This window comes from Diuraphis noxia, unplaced genomic scaffold (assembly GCF_037042655.1).
Source record: "Diuraphis noxia isolate RWA-SAM2 unplaced genomic scaffold, SU_Dnox_SAM2 contig0004, whole genome shotgun sequence".
Taxonomy (NCBI): Eukaryota; Metazoa; Arthropoda; class Insecta; order Hemiptera; family Aphididae; genus Diuraphis; species Diuraphis noxia.
The window spans coordinates 15,032,007-15,049,591 of NW_028301714.1; the positions used below are offsets into that span (position 1 = coordinate 15,032,007).

A 17,585-nucleotide genomic window follows, 5' to 3' on the forward strand; every position below is an offset into this window, starting at 1 on the left:
AACAATGACTAAAAAGTATAAAAGCATGATATTTTTTAAAGAATTTCTCCACATTATTTACTATAATATATCATAGCATGTATAGGTATTGTAACTAAAAATATATGGAATTGAATTTATTTATATAAGCTATAACGCATTCATATAATATATATATTTATCTATCTAGTGTCTAGTATTGATACACAAATATGTAATCAAATCTAAGTATAGTTTTTTTTTAAATTCTACTTGCAACTATATAAGAAATATTTAATGTATGAAGTCTACTTTTGGTTAGACTTTTGATATTAGAAATAAAATTAATCACTAAAATCAAGTTCCTGTACCTTTTGTCTACAAGAGCAACATTCGAACTCATTGAAATTTTCATCTAATTTTTCGATAAAACAACTCACGGACATATTCCCCTAAAAGAAAAACAAAACAAAACAAGACAAACATTCATAAAAAAAAGATGTCACGTAAAAAACCAAACAAAAACCAAATAAATCTGCAGCGAGCGTAAAAAGGTTGTTTTCTATGTTCATCCAGGATGGTATTGACAACATTTTGAAATGTGCCTTCAAAAGGTTAATAATTATAATCACATAGTTTTAATGAGCAAATCCAAGACCAGAATCACATTCATATAAGTACTTTGGTACACATAGCGATTATCATTCATAAGGGAATCAAGAATTAAATAGGTCCTACACAGATTTTAAAACACAAGTCAAAGGTCATATTATTTAAATGAATTTTTAGGTGACTCTTTTCGTTTACACCCCTCTTAGTCTTTTTCATGTAATGATTAATATATAAAAAAAAAAATTATGATAATAATAAATGATACAGTTTCCGAGTTCAAATAATTTGTTTACGAATTGTGTAAGAAGATTTATTTTTTTATAGTGTTTGTTATTTGAGCAATTATTCTCTTTGAGTGAAATATTCTATCTATATTTATTTTTGGATTTATGTATAAATATTTGAATATTAATGTATGCAGTGAATTTCAAAAACACACAATTTGCATATATTTTGATCACTTGAGTGCTATATAATTGTATTATTTTAATGTTTTATGTATAATTTCGATTAAGAATTTTAAAAATTTAAATCGTTACAAAATCTCTATATTTTTCCTAAGTATATAATATGATATTATTATATTAAAATACTAAAATTAACAAAATGTTTTAGGTAGGTTTATTTCATAGTTTTATTATAATTCTTTTTAAAAAACTTCATTCTGTTTATTAGCATATGTACTCGTATTTTCTTGATAAGTATATATGTATATACAAATACAATTATTATGTATTGAATTTATTTCCCAAAAATAAGTTTTATATAAATGAACGAGTTTAATCCATGTTTCGTGTTTATGTTCTTTTTAAATAGGTTTATTAAAAACATGCAAGTTGGCTTATCTGTTATTTTGTATCGCGAAACTTAACGTGGTGAAGTGGAGTAAAATAATTTTACTTTTAGTTCGCTTTAGATCATAATATGTAAAAATATTTTTAATTTTTAACTAACTACTATAGACTTGTGAACAAAACAGAAGGTAATTTTGTTTAGTAAATATTTTATATCAATAACCTCAATATTTATTTTAATCAGTATAAAAAATCCAGAATTGTCATATGTAAGTACCTAATGATCACAATATTGTCTACAAATATACATCGTACGAATATTATGTATCCCAATTTCTTCATACAAAATAGTAAATTATTAGGTGTTATGTTTGTTTTGTAGTTATACTAGAATATTGAATAGGAACTAGTTTGTATTTAGTTTATTAATTAATTAAGCTTATTTTTTACTTGATTAGGTATACATAGTTTTCATTATATAGTTATACATGATAAAAATTTAAGATTGTAAATTATTTTAGAAATTTTAAATGTAACAATTATTTATCTGTCGAATCAGATTCCTTGATTTCATGATGCATTGTTATATAAATTATAATGATTTTCTGTTCAACTTCTATCAGAAAATAGACGTTAGAGCCAATGATTCGGGTCAAAGACGTTTTGGTCTGGATTAGTTGAAAATATTTACAAACTCTTGATTATTTCTTAGTATTTTCAATATTTTATCTTAAACAAAGTTCAGAAAAACTAAAAATATAAATTCGACCAAAATAAATAAAAACTGTTTCAAAATGTGATATAAATAATAAATTACGCATACCTACGCCGAATATCTACCTACATAAAAATCATATTAAGCCATACAAAATCATTTTATTTGGAAAGTTGGGTTTCATTTTACAAGTTCGTTGAAATATAATTTAAGGAAATTACTTTATGGGTGAATAAAGTCTCGTGATATATAAAACAATGTGTATAAGTTATTGAGTCTGATTGATCGAAGGAGAATTATTACCTCATAAGTTATGACTTTATGAGAATATAAATAATCTAATGTGGTCAGTATAACTAACGGAATTAGAGTGAAGAAAAAATAATCGAGTTTAAATAAAACAGACAGTCAACCGCATAATCTCCCGAGTCAAGTGTCTGTCATTTTATTTTATCTTTAAATTTTAATCATCTTACTTAAAAATTAAGAGCGTTCAAGTGAATGCAACGATGGGTACTCGTAAAGTTTGAACGGTGGTGCTATTGAAATTCTTATATCCGACCACAACGAAAGTCGCTATATAATTGCGGTTTCAAAAATCAGTACCAAGTTATATTAAATTGTGGTGAAGATAATGAGTTATTTATTACTAATCGATTTGTATCGTAAAATCTCTGGAAATATCGGTGTGTAAGCGAATAGTGTGAGTGTGGAGATAGAAAAGTAAAAGTGGCTGATTGCTTATAATTGTTCAGACCAATTATTGATCGGAATTTTATTTATTAAACGTATTCACAGTTCACACTATAATAATATTGTCCCAAACAGAGCGTTAACCCGAACGCGTATAAAAAGAAATTTGAACGGAGTGCCAAAAAGTATTCAATTAGGGATTCCAACCAATTTTGTTTTAAATTTTGATTGATCGTTTTGTGGAATAAAAGGCAATTGTTTTTTAGCGATATCGCTCGTATAGTAATAGTAGAGTAGGAAATTTGAGTAGTAATTTCAACAATATTTTGTGTGCGGTAAGGGCGGGAAATGAGGTATTTCCGTCTCATGCGATGGCCGCCCAAGACTGAAATTGCCTTCCCGCACGAGCCATAGATACTATTTTTTTTATTTTTTTTTTGTCACGCCTCTCTGTTCATCGATCACGGCAAACTTATAGTAATGCAAGGATCTATACAATGACCAGACTATTATACAAAAACAATTTCATGAATGAAAAATGTTTACGCGTCATGCAAGGAGGTTATAACTTATAACATGAATATATAAGATGTAATCAAAAGTTTATGTTTTGAAAGGACCGTGGTGTAGAATTTAGTGCCTGGTTGCGCAGGCGTGATACTTTTTGGGGATTTCCGCTTAACCACTCGGTACATTTTGGAGATTTCCACTCAACCATCCGGCAATCTGGGAATACTCATCAGTTCACCGTCATCGAAAACTAAACTTTCGTCGCAGGCGTGACAAAAAAGATGTATTTCATACAATATTTTAGGCTTTAGTGTACCAAACATGAATTATAGTAACAATTTGTAATACACTCAGGAATATTTCGGAACATAATATTATAATATCGATGTCTAATAATTGAAAAATCAAAAATTTAATTTTGAGTCGTGGCTGGGTACACCACCGCAGGAATGCACCTGCAGTATACGGCGTACGTTCGGCCGCCCGTACTTACCGAGCTCTCGAACGGTTTCCCAAACGAATTGGCGTTTTGTTCCGGATTGTCGATGTCCAACAGCGTCTGAGGTTCCGGTTTGGCGGTCACGGCACCCCGCGCCGGTGCCGGGTTCAACGGGACCGTCTCGCTGCCGCTGCTCATCCCGTCGTACTGCGAATAATTGCTGCCAACTGTTTGGGACACACACTTATGTATAGTTTTTCGTCAAGAGTTTCACGGGTTCGCATTAGCCTAATGCTATAAAGCGCCGAACGTTAATGTGCAATATACGTATATATAACATTATAATTATACACGTTCGACGCACGATTTATCCTTATCTTGCAGGCAGTATAAAGAATGCGATGGATTTTCTAACGATAAAATTCTGGTCGAACTTGAATATATTTTTTTAATATACGCGTTTTTTCCCTTACCTACTAGCCCTGAAGGATCATAGGTGGGAATTTTATATTGTTTTTTTTTGTGTGGGGGGGAGGGCTATGCTATTTAAAAATACTTTATTGCATATCGAAGTCTTTCTCTGTGCTTTTAAAACTCATCTTACATTCTTACCTTAAGCTCCTAGCAAAACTATGTGTGATTTATTTTAGACATCTTATATAGTTATATCCAGTAATATGTTTGTGTATTAGGTATACTATTAGCATATTTTGTGAACTATGACTTCAAAATGATAAGAAAGATTGGTAAATGAAAACTTTGTTAATCAATGATTTTTTTTGTATTTGTTCTTATTTTTATTTACCCTCCAACTATATTATTTTAAATTGAAGTTACTTTACTATTCATTATTTATAGTATAGTGATCAGTAACCACTTAGTATGTTTGAGGGGGATGAGGGTGATTTCTCTTTTTGTTTGATTTGAGAGTTTAGCCCTCTTAAGTCTCTCTCGATTTCTGCCTTTGTGCATGATACTTGTATGTTCTAACAAATTTCAATTTTAGTTCGAAAGAAATTTCCAACTGCGTGTTTTTATTAGTGTTCTAAATTTTGTATGCACCGAGCGCGTCGAAGCTAACATCGTAAAAATTGAAAAACATGAGCGTTTAAACGCAAGCGTTAACGATTTGCATATCATGACGGTTTTCATGCAGGCGTTGAAATCGTATCAAGAGTACAAACGAAAACCTAACGTTTCGAAAAGTATGTAGGTAGACGCGATTATTGATCTTCTGATAACATTTTGGCGATCGGTCACTGGGTAAATTCTTTTTAGTTATACGATATTTTTGAAAACGTTAAATTAGGTATACGAATTTCTTAAGATCGTTGTTTTCTCTAACACTTCACAGCAGATTTTTTAGAACGAACATAAATTAAATTGGTTTTTTTTCATATTATAAATCTGTTCACCAGTTTACCTATACCAGATATTAAGTTGATATGTAATACTTAAAGGTTATCTAACTACATTGAATCTAGGGAAACATATCTAAGTAAAATTTAATCAAGATTAAAATATTCAGGGATTAAATAACAAATATATATAGGACAGAATATCCGAGTAAAAAAATAATTTAAAAGGTGAATAGGTATTAATAAAAATTACATAATTTTTTAATTAGATACGTTGTTAATTTTTAAATCACATTTTGAAAACATGAAAGAATATAACAATGAAATAATAATAATATTTTGCTAACTAAATTTCATTAATTAATAAATATATCATTAGTTATTGGTACATTAAATCGTAGGTTATATATTAATTAATGAATATATAAAGGTATTTATATTTTTTAATATTTAAATAGATATAGTCAGTTCAAATTAATAATAAAATATTTTTGTTGTGAAACATTTTTTTTAAAACATGAATATATAAGACAAAATGTAAAGTAGGTATTTTTATTTTTTTATTTTTTATTGATCTAAAGCCCGGCGACTATAAGACCATTAGCTATACATAGGCCATTGGGTATGGGATGGTACGGTAGGGGTTATATTTGTGTATTGAGTTTGTAGTTTTCTTAAGTGGGTAAGGTTGTAACACGTGTTCGTGTATGTGTGGCAAGGATATGTTGCTAAAAATTCCGGGTGGTCACCCATCTGGGAGCTAGCAACTGCGGACGATACTTACACTCAGTGCGTTTCCACAGATTAAGCGTACGACCGCGCCTCACCAAGCCACAAAGTAGGTATTAATATTAGTATAATAATTATTATTTACTACAACAAACTACTAAGTAGTAAATAAACTAATACACTGTATTTTTTACTACAATTTAAAAAATATCTGGTTATGTTTTTATTAATAAATATATAATTTTATTTATATATCTATTTTTTAACAGGGTTTTAAAATATTATTTTAGTATATGATATTTTATGTCCCAATAAAATGTACCTATAATACACAGATTATGCATTTTCACCCCTAATATCATTCTATATTGAACATATAAATAATTTACTACGAATATACATATTGCAAGATTAAAATAATATGCATAATCGAAACATTGTTATCTAATATATTATCATATATAGATACATATTCTAAGATCATAATCATCTGAGTCATTCACCTAATTAAAACTTAGAGAAATATATATAGACGTTTATTGTGGTTAAAACTTTGACATTTCGCTCAACGCAATAGACAGACCTATTGCCTATATATAAAAATATAGTATAATATACTTAATATATATAATGTGAAAAAAATTAACGAAATCGTCACATCGGAAACAGATCGCGAAGTCAACTATAAAATACTTAACGTACCTATGCACAAAAGTGAAACGAACTTACCGTGTGATCTTAGCGAATTCTGCTTGGACAGCTTCGGCACGTCGCTCTCTGAAAATCAACTTGAGTTATTTACACGTGTTTCGTATACATGTAATATTTATGTTTTTTTCTCATACCAGTAATATAATATGGTTATCATTATATTGTATTACAATATATAAATAGTTGCGACGCGTTTCCATAATATAATAATATTATGTGATGTAAGAATACGCTCGGCAATGGTGAATATAAATAATATTATTATCATAGATATTAGATTATACAACATCGAATGGTGTGTATTTAGCAGCTGGTACATAAAAAATACGCAAAAAGAACGCAAGAAGGCCGTGCATGTTTATAATATTATGAATGATATAATAATGCACGATATGTATATAGATATATAGTGTACCAGCTATAGTATAACACGAAAATCACAGGACAGGGATAATGTAATAGGGAAAAGATAGCCCCAGGATTTTGTGACATATTACATATTATATTATACAGGTATAATATCAGGATTATTAGAGTTTAACGTCATAAGACTTTCATGTTTCGTAACGTAAAATTTGCAGGATGATCTTTTTGTACAATCCATTCGCACACGCACATTTACATAATATAGGAGTGATTTTTCTTCGTATTGAATGCCTATTTTGCTGTTCTTTCATTTAGAATGAACATTTACTATACTGAAATAATATGACTCATGGAATACCTGCTATTATCATTATTAATTTCGTTTTCAGTATTGGTCGTTGATTATGATTTTACCACTTTCAATCAAACTATAAATAACTTTGTACATCGGAATTTCAGCTAAATATGCAGTTGTTTGCGTACTTGTACCTATAACCATCACGATCTGACATTGCTACCATCATCAGTAGAATATTATTCAAACGAACTGTTCGGAATAATGGAGTGAAAAACACCAGAGGAGTGCAACTGTGACACTCCTTCGGCTGGACTTCAAAAAAAAAAAAAAAAACAACAATTATGCGGTTCAGTGATCAATGGAAAAATAAGGACTGTCGTCGAACGAAAGTGATGGACGAAGAAAAATCATTCCGCACACGTTTACATCTCACAGAGTGATGTCACTCTATCGATACAACCAACACGCAAGGAGTGACGAAAAAAGAGTGGCGGTGGAATGTAGCAGGTCGCCGTTGTCGACTTACCGTTGTCGACAATCACGTCGATCAGGTCCATGCTCTTGGCGAACGCGTCCCTGAGGTTGACGTGGTGGAAGGACACGATGCTTCCCTCGCGCTTAGCGCGGTCCAACGCCTCGCGCCGCTTGAGCGCCTTCTCTCGTCGCATCTGATTTTTATAGAACTCGGCAAAATTGTTGACAATAATCGGAATGGGCAGCGCAATGACCAGCACGCCACAGATACAACAGACGCCGCCGATGACCTTTCCCAGGGCCGTGGTCGGGTATATGTCGCCGTAGCCAACGGTGGTCATGGTGATGCCGGCCCACCAGAACGTCTCGGGTATGGACAGAAACTTGGTGCCGGGCTCCTCCTTCTCGGCGAAGTACGCCAGACTGGAGAATATCAGCACGCCCATGGCCAGGAACAGCATGAGCAGGCCCAGCTCTTTGTACGAGTTGCGCAACGTGAACCCGAGGCTCTGCAGGCCGGTGGAGTGACGGGCCAGCTTGAGTATGCGGAGTATGCGCATGATCCGGAATATCTGTATGACGCGGCGCACGTCGTCGAACTGGTGCGTGTCCGTTTTGTCCGTTTCGGCCACCAGTATCAGCGACACGAAGTACGGCAGTATGGCCAGCAGATCGATGACGTTCAGGCCGCCCTTGAAGAACTTCCACTTGTTGGGCGACGCGCTGAACCGGAGCAGGTACTCGAGGGTGAACCACGTGATGCACACCAGCTCCACCATGGCGAACACCGGGTTGTCCTGGATCACCCCTTTCGTCTCCACTTGCAGCGACGGTATCGTGTTGAGCGTCAGCGCCACCGTCGACATAATGATGAACAGTATCGATATCACAGCTATCACCTGCGGGTTCACACACAAACAACCGCGTGCGGCTCCGGTCAGACTACGTCCGTCCACGAATACACGTGCTATACATTTTTGTTTCGGTTTCGCAGTCCTAACGATATATTATTATATTATCATATATATAGGTGTATGGTCGACCGCAAACGCTGCAGTTATACCGCACGACAGAGCGTTTATGCGAGTCGTTGGGTTATGTCGTCAAGTCGTAGTGTGTCCTACCCATTATCTACATTTTGTTTTTCACATATTATAATACGTATACTGCGAGGTGCGTGGCGAATAGGTTGCGAAACTCAAGACAACCCTCCGTCCCGTTCGATGGTAGTTGTTCGAATCGTGTTTTATTTAAATGTCATGATTTTTGACGTTTTTCCGGTAGGTACTCGCGCGTGCCTGATTAATATAAATACGTATATCGTCATTTCAAACGTCAATGTTTTACGAGTTTACGACGTATACTGGAACGCTGTGATGACACAAACTTTTCGAATAAATAATGTTTCCATTATTTTTATGCGAGCTGTAAATCGAGCGTCTGCAGCTATAAGCAGTTCGTATACAAATTGGAGGTATACAGGGTGTATCAAGAAGTTGTGACATGTGGTTCATATGTCCACATGATATACAGGGTGTCCCACAGAGATCTGACATTCTGACAAATGAAATAACTTTTGTTCTAATAAATATTTTAAAAAAATTCCTTTTAATATAATTCATAGACACTTGCGCTACATTTTTAGAATACATTTTTTATTTTTTATTTTTTAATACTGAAAATAAAAAACTTTAAAATTGATAAAATTTTTTTTTGAAATATTCAATATAGCCAATTTGTAAATCTGATTTTTTAGAAAAATTTTTATAGTAAAAACACTTATTTAATCAAATGGCTGATTTTTTAAAAAATTTTTACATGTCAATATTTTCGTTAAGTAAATTACGATCTAGTTTATGTTAGAAACCTTGTAATTTCAAATAATAATTAACTTTTTTTAAATATTTTATAAGAACATTTTTAAATAAGTGCATGTTAAAATCTAATTATTTTTTTTATTGTATTTATTTTAATAATATGTGATGTATAAACTATAAATTACTATAATTTTCCTAACGAAAATATTGATATTTAAAAAAATTGTAAAAAATCAGCCTTTTGACTTAAATAAGTGTTTTTACCATATACATTTTAATTTAATTAATTTTAATTTTCAAATTTACAAATTAGCTAAATTGAATATTTCGAGAAAAAAATTTACCAATTTTTAAGTTTTTTATTTTCAGTATTAAAAAAAAAAAAAAAAAATGTATTCTAAAAATGTAGCGCAAGTGTCTATGGATTATATTTAAAAGAAATTTTTAAAAAATATTGATTAGAACAAAAGTTATTTCATTTGTCAGAATGTCAGATCTCTGTGGGACACTCTGTATATGTCAGAACTTTGTGATACATCCTGTATTTTCGTTTAGTAGTGTGATGAAAAGGTTTGTATCACCACTGTCCTCATAAAAAGTTCGAGTTTTTGAGAACATATATGGACCTTAAAAATCCACGAAAATCCCAAAATTAGAAATTGAATAAATGCATAACTTAAGCGTATAAAGTCTTGTGTACGGCAAGTGAATATGTGGCCACGTATGTACAACTACAAGTCCATGTACCCAACAACCCAACACCCCTAACCTCAAATTTTAACCAATAGTTTACACCTCATTTGTGCCTCAACGGTTTTCAAACTATTCCTTCTTCGATTTTGTGGGTGCCGAGAAAATGCTAGCACTCCAGTACCTCACCCAACCCATTCCAAAATTTTACTGTTTTTACCTTAACGGTTTTCAAACAATCTTACTTGGGGTCCAATCAAGTACAAACGAAGTAAAAACGATTGATATAGGTTTCAAATCAAAATTTAAAAGCGGGGGAAGCTGGGGACATATGTAACTCACAGCCACAGATATATAGTAAATTTAGTTCTGTGGATAAAGTATATAGATAATATTACGTTAAGATCGATCAGACATTTTTTTAACTTTATATACGCCTCGCTAGTCATGTCTAGTGCAGACAAATTTTTTTCTCCGGACGTCCTCTACCCCTACATCCCATCACCACTAATCACCAGGCAATAGAAAAAAAATTATGCTCTACTTGCACCAACGCATGATGCATGTAAGCCTTGTATAGGTATATAATACAAACGTTACATTGATGTAGGGGTGTGTGTGTGTGAGTGTATGTGAATCGCGTTAGTATAATAATATATAGGCATTATAGTGTATCGCATCCTTACGACCACATTTCGTGAGGTTCGCGTGCCATTGCGGCGTTTTCAAGCTCCGGCAGGGGATCGATAATGACGATAACGATAGTAATAGTAATAGTAGAAATAGTAGTAATAATAATAATAATAACAACGAGCAGCCCTCCGTTTTGTAGGAATAGTTAGGTTTGTGTATATTTGTGTGCATGCGCGTGTGCCGACTATATAGATCACACTGGTCAGTGGTCAACGAACGGTGTGTCCGACTTTAATTAAACCATTTACCTATACACACACACATACATATATTAGTATATTACTATATTACACATACATAATACATATGTATAATATGTACGTATAGTTTTCAGGTGGATCGCCTACGGTGTGCTTATCATATTGTATTATAGCAGATAACATTTGTATCATTGTAATATTATAGGTATACGATAATAATAACCCTGCGGGTGCCACGACTCTCGCATTAGTCGTGCTTCGATTTGACGATTCGTGTTTCGCTGTAATAATATAAATAACTACCACAACGATGCTACCTATATATTATAATGTTTTAGTGTATATAAATATATAATACACTGTATATCATATATTGTACACACTACACAGTTACACAGTATAATAGTAATAATACATATTTAAACGTATTTTTTTGTTTTACATTTTTTTTTTTTGTTTTTCGGTCGTTTTTAATTGTCTAACAACTATTCTGTATATTCACCGCACGCACCTGCAAGAATTCGTATATTATTTGTCTGACGGAAATACGCCAAAGTGGAGTGGAAATTTGATTTTTATTTTACACGTCCTTATCATTGAAAACTCACGCAAATATACTATTATTATGCCAGTGAAAATAATCAAGCAGTTAATCAAGTTGTGTTTTTTTTATTCTTAATTAAAAACTTGAAGTTCTGAAGAAAAAAAATGCTATACTTTTGATAAATTACTATTTAAGACGAACAATATTGTGAAGAGAAACTTTATTAACTTAAGATAACAAGAAATTGAATAATTTACTATGTTTGAGAGAAAATAAGAAAAATATTTTGAGAAATTTTCAAGATGGTTAATATATAATATAAATTATAATAATAGTTAATTTCTAATACCTCTAAGCTATGCCTGTACGAAATTTGTATTTTCATCAAAATCGACGCATCTAGGCAGGCCCCATAGATACTAAGTAGTAAAATAAATGTTATTGTTTTTTTGGTCTGAAACTCTTATTTAGTATAATAGGTGCTATAACTTAGTATTATTTACATAATAACTTAAAAATAATTGTTCACATACCATTAAAGCGCAGTGCAATAAATTCATAATATATTACGTGCTTCTGAAGAAGTGTAAGCGATTTCGAAGAAAGCAGCAGCGTTTAAAATAAATTAACGTAAACTAGTATTAAATTGCTTATTTTAGTTATAAACGAAGTTTCTTGTTAGCTTTATAAACATAAGAGAGCAAAGTGAAACATTTATGGAGTATTTAAAATTTCAATTATCTTCTTTTTTTATATGGTTTCGAGTGTATAGTTGGGATCTAATTTTATTTTACGAGTTATTTAATGGAGATTAGTTTTCATACTTCCAAATTTTCAGTCTCACGTTTAATGTCGGCGTAAATGGCCATCATAGAAATATTTATAAAAATTTTCGAGAAGAAAAATATCTTGTTAGCTCACGGATAACTTATGACATAATAGTGTACATATAGTTAGTTGTTACGGTAATATGATTTTTATTTGATTATTATGTAGGTACTATTAAAATGTAATTTAATTGAAAAATCTTCAAATTTAGTAGCCAAGTAATACAGATAGTACTATTGTCTTAATTCAAACAAATAATTATTTAACATAATACCCGAGACTGAATCAATTGTACAAAAATCAATTTTATTTTATAGGTACGAGTAATACTATTACCTGCAGTAAGAGGTGGCACATTTTAATGTGGTCGTATTTAATTGTAAAATCGTTAATCATGACATTAGTTTTAATTGGTACCAAGGCAATCAATAAAATTTACAAATAGATTATCATTGAAAGAAACTGTATGTACTCTTGGGTTGTTTTCATTCTTAGTCCATAAATGATAAACAACTAAGACTCCACCAGTTTAGTATTTTAATTTTAAAACGATAGTTATGACCATGTAAAATATTATAAGTGTTTTAAAATGCTAATAACTTATTTTTAAATATGACAATCAATAAAAGACTGAGAGGTCCCTATTATTACCTTTGAATTTATTACTAGCAGATCAATTCACCCTTATAATATTAAAATTTACGACACAAAATGGATGATTCTGTGAACACAAGTTATGTATGCGGTCGTAAGACGAAAACAACAAACGAGGATGTAAATTCCTCATAAAAGACTTTGAGCTTTGAAAAGCTATCGGGTATTATATCTATATATTACTATTGATATTGGTCAACGATATTACAACGAAGAACAAACATCACTATAGCTGTAACGTGTGGGTACGTAAACAAATATATATAGTTATTGTCGTCGGTAACCGTATAAATAATATTAATATGTTATGTTTATAATATATAATATATTATTTGTGTATAAACAAACACCACACACACACACACACACACACACACACATGATTTTATATCTTTTATAGAAAAACCAAGCAAAATCCACATAGTAAGCCGTTGTGTTGCCATAATAAAACCAAAATCAAACGCCATAAAACCATTCGCACACAATATACGTATAATAATATAACAATAATATGTATCATAGGTAGGCATGTGGTTGTATACAATATGTTGCAGTGAGGTTTTTAAACAATGTTCATTTCGTTTAAGTGTCGTAAAGTAGTTCGGTCCAGGTTCCGGGGCCGGGAAGTCGATCGCGTTCACCGGATGGCTGTCCCGGCGCCGGCGCGTGGCCCGAAACGTCCGTCGTAAAAAATGTATCAATAATATTATATTCGTGTTCGGTGTCAATCGGAGCCGACTGTCGATTTCTGTGACGAACAGGTTCATTGCGCAAAACACATTCCACACACGCGTATAATATTTTGTAATAGCCGTGTTTTTTTTTTTTTTTTTAAATAGTTTGCCGAGTTCTATGCGTAGGTATTACATTTAGTTTGTCGGTTGCAGGCGCCTTTAGAAGAAAACTGCAGCGTATATGATGCGTTGATAATACACACGCGGCTAGTGTATATAAAAAACCAAAAAGTTTTTTTTTCGTACATTAAACAAGCCTCGTGCAACAACAATTCCCTGTTAACACACTCGAAAAGAAAGGAAAACAATAATAATAAAAAATAAAAACCATTAAATTTATCAAACAAAATTATATAATATGACAGAAAAAAAAATAGAAATTCGTCTCTCCTCCCCCCATTTGCACAGTGGATAATCCACAATTCTCGTGGGTATAAATGTAAGGGAAGTAAATGAGGGTAGATAAGATGTGTACTTGTATAGCTCCTCCGATCTCCCCGAGAGTCATTAAGGTCTTACGAAATGAGAAACCTACCAAAAAAACCAATACCTTTTGATAGTGTGCTTCATAAATCTTATTCTCAGGAGTCGTTTCCGTTATAAACACATATGGAGAGACGATTTCTTTGGCACTCATGGTTTATTATATACGTATTGTTCATTCTCGGGTAAGTACAGGATACTCGTCCACTGTGTGTGTCATCTACATCGTAGTTTCTCAACCTTTTTAGTGTCGCGATCCCCAAAATAAGTATAAAATATAGTCAATCACTTCGTGACCCCCCTATCTATATAATATACAATTTTTAACATAAAAAATATCATATAATTAACATTAACCGATTAAGTGAACGAAATATACCCTTTCATATATTAAGTTATAAATACTATGTGTAGTAATTTAAATTTGTCACAGAAAACAGATTAAGCAATTTTTAAACGTAAAAAAAATTCAACGATCATTCTAATCATTTATTTTATAATGTTTATTTAAGTTTTTTAATTATATCCTTATTTATTATTATCATTATTATTATATGTTTTTTTGTTCAATAAAAAATTTAAATTAGAAGGCTCATTTTATAAAACGAGGTTTTATTATTTTTGACCTACATAGTTAATCTAACCTGGACAACCTATCCCTAGGTGATCGTGAAACGCTGATCTACATCATATAGATTACCTATACCCAAATAATGTCATCTGAATATATTCATATAATGTTGTCATCCACACTTTTTTGTATTTATCACAATCGAACTTTTCAAATCAGTTGAACTTTTTTATACTAAAAAAGACACGTCCGGACTGGGAGGAACACGAAATGGAAAACGACCAAAAACGTTGTATGGGCGTGACTTGTGTAAAATTCCACATTTTCATATTCTGAGATACCCAATCTTCCAGACTTAAAACGTGTAAAAACTGGGATCGTCGAAAAATATTAGAAATGATAACACATAGGTTAGTTTGGTGTACAAGACGCTTGAAATCAAATTAGATGTTCATCGCATAAAGATTATGAAACATGCATTACCAGTCAATGGAGTTAATTTTTTTAACCGTGTTTAGATTGTGGAAATGATTTCATGTACCGAACATTGTTAGTAGACACAATATTAGGTGACAGCCCATATTGGACGAGTATCGTGTACTTCAACTAACCCATCGTACGTACGCATATTATGAGCACAACATAAATCACGGAACACCTGCGACGAGATGTGCCTCGAAATAGGTTCACGGCCAGAGAAAATATCATAAATAAAAAATAATAATAAATGCGTGATGATGATGACGGCGGCTGCTGTCATCTGCGCACTCGCTGTGTGCCGCGGCATGCGGCCCCGCTGCGACGGCGGCTGCGGGGACTTACCCGTCGTGCGTGCAGTCGGCGTGTGGGCGACCACGACTTACCCTTGCCGCGATGCTGGTGGTGGGCTTCTCGAGCAGGTCCCATAGCATCTTCTGGTAGTGCGCGCACTTGCCCTCGCCGAACTCCTCCTCGTCCCGCTGCCGCAGCGATTCGGCCTCCTTGCGCATCTCCTCGTGCACGTGCTCCTTGCGCTGGTGGTACTTGTGCTGGCAACACGACTCCAAGTACAGCTCGTCGACGCCCCAGTACTCCAGATCGTCGCTGAACGCCAGCACACACATCTCGTCGACCAGGTGCAGCTTGCCCGTCCTGTAGAAGTTCAACACCTGTGGGCATACCGGACACGCGCTTTGCATAATAATTTTATCATATTTGAACAAACAACAGCGGACACCTGTCCTGCGGTGACCACCGATACCTGACTGTGATACCACAGTAACGCGGTGCGCATTATAAAATAGGCCTGTCCAGGGTTTATCAGTTCTAATGGCCCAAATAGTTTTCCTTCGGCCGTTTATAGCTTCCACAAACCCCTATACCATTTATTATCCTACTCTTATCATTTTCTATAATGTGTTGTGTCACATCTCAATGTATGACGTCAGTCATGTTTTTTATGCCCTTCCGAAACGATCAATCCTTTGGTCCAAATTTCATCAGAATTTCACTCTAGGAATCTATTGCTTGGCCTCTTTATATTATATTATAGTTAATAAGTCACTCATATTTGATGGCTTTATCTTTTGCACACTGAATTGGTTCTTTAATGTGTCTATCATTGAGTCCCGAGACTCGACTATATAACTCAAGTCGTTGAGCAACAAGGATTCTGCCCAAGTTACTGTATTTTTACATACCATCTCCGTTATAACTTCCTACATCTGGAATACTTTTTGTGAAAATCAAATTCAGTCTATACTGATTTTTCAAAAGAATTTTATCAAATAAATCATTTCCTCCTGATTAATACACTACTTGATTGGTATCGAAATTCCTCGACTCCGTCAATTACACTCGTATCTTGTCGTACAATATTCATTTACGTTTCTGTCCTTGGCTAGAGTCTGTAAGGCGTTAGACCTTATTATCCGTCGAATATGAAGCACGAAATAAGATATTCGGAAATTGATTTTCATTATTGGCGATGATTCAACTTTTTAATCATATTCAATTGAAATTGATTTTAACGGGTTCTCTAAAAAAAATCAGCGCTAAATTTGAGTTTGAATAAAAAAATCTGTTCCATTTTGGCGTTTGATAATGATTTTGATTGTATATAATACTATTGTATTAGTTTTAATAAGTTATTAGTTTTATTATACTTTAATTTGGTAATTCTAATAGCAGTGAATTTCATTAACAAAAACTGCTCTTTTGACAATCAAAAATTGTGTCGTATGTTTTTTAAAATTGAATTATGAAAAAATATATATATCCCTAACAACACAAACTGATGTTGGTGCGATACTTTAACCGATTATTATTATAGGACCACGGGGGGTGGCGTTAATAGTATATATTATAATATAAAATATTATATGTTTTCATTGTGACGTTAGTATCAATACACGAATAAATCGCAGACTAGTTAGGAATCGGAGAAAATCAATAACGGAAGTATACTGTAGCGGGGTTTTGAAAAACAAAAATAATAGTATAATGGTTCGTCGGGAAGCAAACGTGGCGAGTTTTCTCAGGGATAGAGTTATTATATTAATGTTCTACATGCATTTATATAATGTTATATCTAATTGGAGTGGGGGAAGATACGTTGTGAATGATTTGATAAACATTTGCTTTGAACGGAAAAAAGGACGGTGTGCATTCGATTTATAAAAATCTTTTAGCGTTTATGGGAGGTTTGTGTGAATAACGATAACGAATACGTACGA

At 32.8% G+C, this 17,585-nt stretch overlaps 1 protein-coding gene across 4 annotated transcripts in view; it reads right to left on the reverse strand.

The window, feature by feature from the left end:
• Window positions 1–17,585, reverse strand: part of Shab (potassium voltage-gated channel shaker cognate b) — a 55,967-nt gene that overhangs the window by 14,966 nt on the left and 23,416 nt on the right. For 3 of the 4 annotated variants that reach the window (XM_089226100.1, XM_089226103.1, XM_089226102.1), the window contains exons 3-7: window positions 15,735–16,019; window positions 7,710–8,556; window positions 6,538–6,585; window positions 3,776–3,948; window positions 330–410 (exon numbers count right to left, since the gene is read on the reverse strand). In XM_089226100.1, the coding sequence (XP_089082226.1) occupies window positions 330–410; window positions 3,776–3,948; window positions 6,538–6,585; window positions 7,710–8,556; window positions 15,735–16,019 (1,434 nt within the window). The remainder of the gene's footprint in view (window positions 1–329; window positions 411–3,775; window positions 3,949–6,537; window positions 6,586–7,709; window positions 8,557–15,734; window positions 16,020–17,585) is intronic. The other variant, XM_089226101.1, reaches the window with a different exon arrangement.